General features: G+C 46.9%; 1 protein-coding gene across 1 annotated transcript; it reads left to right on the forward strand.

The window, feature by feature from the left end:
- The first annotated feature begins 2,013 nt into the window (after positions 1-2,013).
- On the forward strand, positions 2,014-3,288 carry LOC110798363 (uncharacterized). The gene has a single exon (XM_022003547.2). It carries the CDS (start codon positions 2,014-2,016, stop codon positions 3,286-3,288), a length of 1,275 nt encoding a protein of 424 aa, XP_021859239.2.
- The last annotated feature ends 2,848 nt before the right edge of the window (positions 3,289-6,136 follow it).

The following is a 6,136-nucleotide window of genomic DNA, read 5'->3' on the forward strand; positions in this document are numbered from 1 at the left end:
TATTTGGGCTGCGAGCGAGTGCAGCTCGCGTGGGCCGCAAGGCTTGCACGGGTGGTGCTCGTGTTTGTGCTCGTGTATGGTTGTGTGCAATACAAATCCTAAAGCTATTAGAATTTGTTCTATGATTAAATCCTAATCCTAGTAGATAGATTTTATTTAATAAGAATCCTAACAGGATTCTAATTAAACTAAATTGGTATTCTAATAGGATTATAATTCCTTTCCATAAACTCTATAAATAGGTGCCTAGGGTCACATATTTAAATGGAGAATTGAAGTATTCAAAGGTAAGATTTTCAAGAAAAATCAGTCACTCTCTTGCCCCATAATAGCCGAATTTCATACTACCTTAAGGGCCATTCTAGTTGGTCAAGCTTAAGGCGGATCCGGACGTGCTGTGGACTATCTACGGAGGGACGACACTTGGAGTCCTAAAGACTTGTTCTTGTTCGGTTCGGGCGCAGCTAGGGAGGGCACGCTACAAAGTGTATGCATCTGAATTATGCTAAATGATTATGTGTTAATAATATGTTTCCTGGCTTTATGGTTTTTCCGCATGATTAATGTTTATTCATATGTATCATAACCTAACACCAGCTCGTACCAATAAAGATACGACACGTGGCACGAATTATGCCTCGTAAGCAATCTTTAGTCTGATTACTGAGAGTCTATGTACTTCTCCATGTGAACGAAGAGTATATGTATTCGTATCCATATACGAATAAGCATACGTATTATATCCATATAAAAATGGCATACTTGGTAAATACGTTCTGATGGCACAAAAGCCCAAAAAGCCCATTTATGTCCTAAAGAGCCATGACTGCAAAAGAGAAAGGACACTTGTCCTCTTCTCCTAACTCAGCCAATCATATGAAGGAATATTAGGTCATTCTCTCTAAACCTAGTACTATATAAAGCCTCAAATCCCAAGGACAAGGTTTTCAATTACACAACAACCACAAATATTAATTGCTCTACCTTCTCTCTACTTTCTCTCTCTATAAACTCATACTTACTTAAGCATCGGATGGAATATTCTGAGAGGAATATTCTTGTTTTGCAGGTCGGAGAGGAGATCGTGTTGCAGGCTACCGGAAACCTCCTTGTCATCAACTGATCGGAAAAACCCCACAACATTTGGCGCCGTCTATGGGGAGGTACGGTAGTATGGAGGATCAACGACAGGAAAATGATATTGGACGGCCTATTCGAGTGGAGCGGCCACCCCTGAAAAAGGAAATGCCGACTAAGCAGCAACAGACGCCGGCTCCAAGGATCACAGGGGATGCCGCCCGGATTTTTGCAGCAGGACACACGCCTCGTCATGCCGCCGAGGTGGAAGTGCTCAGTGAGGAAGATGAGCAGGGAAACCGCACACCCCCTAGAGGACACCTGAATCCTCAAGCAGATACAGTAATGGAAGAGAATCCTGACATGCCCGTGTCTGTGGGCACCCTACGAGCCATCTTGGCCGAGTTCCAAGCTGACATGGGCAAGACAGTCAACGCTGAAGTACAGAAGAGCATGCTAATTTACACCACCAGAGCGGCTACCAATCAGGAGAGGCCTGCAGATAATAGACCATCACTTTCTCTACGTCCCCCGAATGTCTGGACCAGGCAGACAGAGGAGGACGTCAGGAGGCGGTTGCCTGGGAACCAAGCCAATCAGACCCTGTCTTACCTGCCACGCCGACTGCCCCAACGCCTGGTCGGAGAAACGTCTCGAGGACGTGAGCAGCCACAAGCGGAGCTGGTCCCTGACTCGGAATCTGACCTTTCTGACATAGGGTCAACCCCCGTCATGCCGGATAGACCTCTACCTCACCCAAATTACACGCACTTGAGTCAGGCGCGCCCACGGGGAACCCGATCAAGTCTTCAAACTCGCCGTCATGAGTCCTCCCGGCGTGAGCCGTACTCAATGTACTAGGATCCTGTGTATCACATTCAAGAGGGAGTGTCCAACCTGGCCCTCGGACATTCCACTCCTTTTGCAGATAATATCATGAGAGCACCGAAGGAGCCTAAGATCAAGCCGCCCAACATCGACTCATATGATGGAACTACAGATCCGGATATGCACCTCTTAGCTTACAGGCACCATATGTATGTTCAGGGAACAAATGACTCCACCTGGTGCAAGTATTTTCCGGGTACGCTGAAAGGGGTAGCGTCTAAGTGGTTTGAGAGGCTCCCCGCTGGAACCATTCGCACATTTTCTGAGCTTGAGCTACTGTTTTCCACTCGGTTCATGGCTCACAAGGAAGAAAAGAAGACGAGCATGCATTTGAGTCGGATCCAGCAAGGGAAGGACGAGTCTTTAAGGAGTTATGTGAAAAGATTCAACTTAGAAGCAGGGCAAATCCCTGATTTGCCGGACGGGGTTGCATTTGATAATTTCATCAGGGGGCTTAAGAAAGGCTCCTTCAAGTTTTACTTGGTAAAGAAAAGTGTACGAACCATGGCGGAGGTGCTAGATGAGGCCGAGGCCTTTATCCATGCTACGGAAAATTGCAGCGTCCCAAAGGAGCCTCGAGGAAGTGATACTGTTGAGCCAGCGGCAAAGAAAGAAAATTTTGAGAAGAAGAGCCGGCCTAATGGGACCTGGGCTATTGCAAAAGAGTCAGACAGATTTCCAACAGCTGCTGGTCAGAAGAGGTCCAGAACCTATGACCGGGAGCGATTTGAATACAACACAGATATGTACACAATTCTGATGGACCTAGGGTCCAAGTTTGAGATTGATCGGCCGTTTCCCATGAAATCGCCGCCGGAAAGTAGGGACCCCAAGCTGTATTGCCACTTTCATAGTGACATTAGACATGACACTAAGGAATGTAAGAGCCTGAAAAGGGCACTGGACGGCCTTGCCGCTAAGGGTTTCTTAAAGAGTTATATCAGCAGAAATACTGGAGGTTCAGGAAAACCGTTCTACAAAAAGAACAAGTCACCTCCCTCGGAGGAGGATGGAAACTGTACTGATCCGGAGTGTGTGGCCGTCATATCAGGAGGATTGGCCGCCGGAGGGCCAACCATGAGAGGTCACAAAGACTATGCCAAGCGGCTGGGGCAAGTGATGTTGTCGGGAAAGGCCACAGCCGACCCGTTCCCAAAAGTAGAAATCGGCGAGGCCGACCGTGGAAAAATAGCTACCCCACATGACGACCCACTGGTGATCGAGCTGAAAACTGCCAACCTAAGGGTTAGGCGCATCGTGGTTGATACAGGGAGTTCGTCATACATAATTAGCCTTGACTGCAGCATGATCCCTCAAAAATAGAGAAAATTCACTATCCCATTATAGGCTTTGGGGGTAGTATAATTCATCCAGTCGGCATCATTTCTCTCCCTCTGCGGATGGGAAGTAAGAAAGAATTTCGTCAAATGGACGTTCGTTTCCTCATAGTGAAAGATCTGACTGCTTACAATGTCATTTTGGGGCGTCCTACTTTGAACAGGGCAAAGGTTGTCATCGTTACTCAACTAATGCTCCTAAAGTTTGTTTGTGATGATGGGAGCGTCAGCACTATACATGGTGATCAACCGCAAGCTAGAGACTGCTATTTAACCACCTTGAGCCCAGAGGCATGGGGGTCAGGTGAGGAGAAAGATGTGTCAGGTAACAAGCGAAAGTGCAGTGGCACGCAACCCAAATCTATGAAAGAAACACTAACTATATCAACGACGCACATGGAAGAGAGACGGCCAGAGGCTGTTGGGGCTCATTACAATGTGGTGTTAAATGTGGACAAACCAGACAGAGTAGTGCCCATTGGAATTTCTCCTGACGACCCGCTGGCGGCAGAGTTGGTCCACTTACTGAGAGAATTTGAGGATATCTTCGCTTTTACTGTTGAGGAGATGCCCGGGATTGACCCTATTGTGGCCGTTCACAAGATAAATGTGGACCCAAATTTTAAACCGGTCCGTCAGAAGAAAAGGAACCATGGGGAAATTAGAAATCAGGCGGCAGCGGCAGAATTGAAAAAGCTGATGGATGCAAGGTTTATTCGATCTAGCCAATATCCGGACTGGGTTGCTAATGTGGTCCTCGTCCCAAAGCCAAACGACACCTGGAGGATGTGTGTGGACTACACCAACCTCAACAAGGCATGCCCTAAAGACAGCTTCCCATTGCCAAAGATCGACAGGCTAGTCGACTCCACGGCGGGGCATGCCATGATGAGCTTCATGGATGCATACTCGGGATTTCATCAGATTCCTCTGTGGCCTAGAACAAGGGCTATATTGCTACAAAGTAATGCTGTTTGGGTTGAAGAATGCCCCGGCCACCTTCCAACGTCTCATTAACACTGTGTTCAGTAAACAGCTCGGAAGAAACATTGAAGCTTATATTGATGATATGATAGTAAAAAGTAAGCAGCGAGCGGCACATATAGCTTATTTGAGGGAGACATTCGAGACCATTCGTACTTACAACATGAGGTTGAATCCAAAGAAGTGTGTGTTTGGGGTAACGTCGGGTAAGTTCCTAGGTTTCTTGATTGACAAAAGAGGAATTGAGGCCAACCCAGACAAAATCCAGGCGGTAATTGATATGAGCTCACCAAAGACGGTAAAAGAAGTTCAGCGGCTTACAGGTTGTTTGGCCGCCCTAGACAGATTCCTTTCCAGGGCCGGGGATAAATGTCACTACTTTTTTAGAGCAATCAGGAAGAAGTCCAAGTTTGCATGGTCAGATGAGGCAGAGGCGACACTGGTGAAATTAAAAGATCATTTGCACACATTACCTTGCCTTGTTAGCCCTTTGCAGGGGGAGATCTTATACATGTATCTCGCAGTATCTGAACACTGCTGACAGAAAGGGAAGGAGTACAGATGCCCGTGTACTTCGTGAGTCGTGTACTTCAAAACGCTGAAATTAGATACCCAATAGTGGAAAAGTTTGGTCTAGCCTTGTTCATGGCCAGTAAAAAGCTCCTCCCTTACTTCCTAGCCTACAAATTAGTGGTTTACACTGACCAACCACTCAGGCTGCCGTTCACAAAGTTGGAGGCGTCAGGCCGAATGTTGAATTGGGCTATTGAGTTGAATGCTTTTGACATTACTTATGAACCAAGGAAAGCCGTCAAGGGACAAGCATTTGCAGATTTCATTGTGGAAATGACGAGGCCTGTCTTTGCCGAGAACACAAAAACAGTGTGGACACTTTACGTGGACGGATCATCCACGGAGAATGGATGTGGAGCCGGGATCATCTGTTAATCGCCAGAAGGGGATACTTTTGAGTATGCTATGCGTTTTAACTTTCAGGCGTCCAATAATGAGGCCGAATATGAGGCCCTGCTCTGCGGCATTAAAATGTGTAAAGCGGCTGGCGCCGAGGAGATCTTAGCTCTATCTGACTCTCAACTAATTGTGAGCCAAGTCAATGGAAATTACAAGGCCAGGGATCCGACGATGATTAAGTACATGAAGGCCGTCCACCAAGAGGTGGAGAAACTGAAAAGCTTTGAAGTAAGGCAAGTACCTCGCTCTGAGAACAATCAAGCTGACGCATTGTCAAAACTAGCCAGTTCTGCATCCTGTGGTACCCCACGACATGTGTTTTGGGAAGTAAAAGATCAGAAAAGCATTGAGCAAATGGAAGTAGCAACCCTAGACAGAACTTCCACATGGATGGATGACATAATTAACTTCAAAATGAATGGAGTCTTGCCAGACGACTCAAGGCAGGCGGCGAAACTTAAGAAAAAATGCTCCTGGTTTGAAATGTGGAACAACACACTTTATAAAAAGGCCTACTCTCGCCCATTGTTGCGATGTGTGACTCTCGAGAAGGGGCAGGAAATTCTAGTAGACCTTCATCAGGGACTGTGTAGCTCGCACATTGGGGGAAGAGCCTTGGCAGAAAAAGCACTTCGAACTGGTTATTACTGGCCGACCCTTAAGGATGATGCAATCTCATTGGTCAAGAAGTTTGACAAATGCCAACATTTTGCTCATCTGATACATCGACCGGCTCGAGTTCTGACACCCATCACGAGTCCAATACCTTTTTCTAAGTGGGGAATGGACCTCCTAGGCCCGTACACCCGCTTCCGGAGGTAGGCGTTATGTCATTGTTGCTGTAGATAATTACTTCACCAAGTGGGTGGAAGCGGAAG

The sequence above is a fragment of the Spinacia oleracea genome, chromosome 2 (assembly GCF_020520425.1).
Source record: "Spinacia oleracea cultivar Varoflay chromosome 2, BTI_SOV_V1, whole genome shotgun sequence".
Classification (NCBI taxonomy): domain Eukaryota; kingdom Viridiplantae; phylum Streptophyta; class Magnoliopsida; order Caryophyllales; family Amaranthaceae; genus Spinacia; species Spinacia oleracea.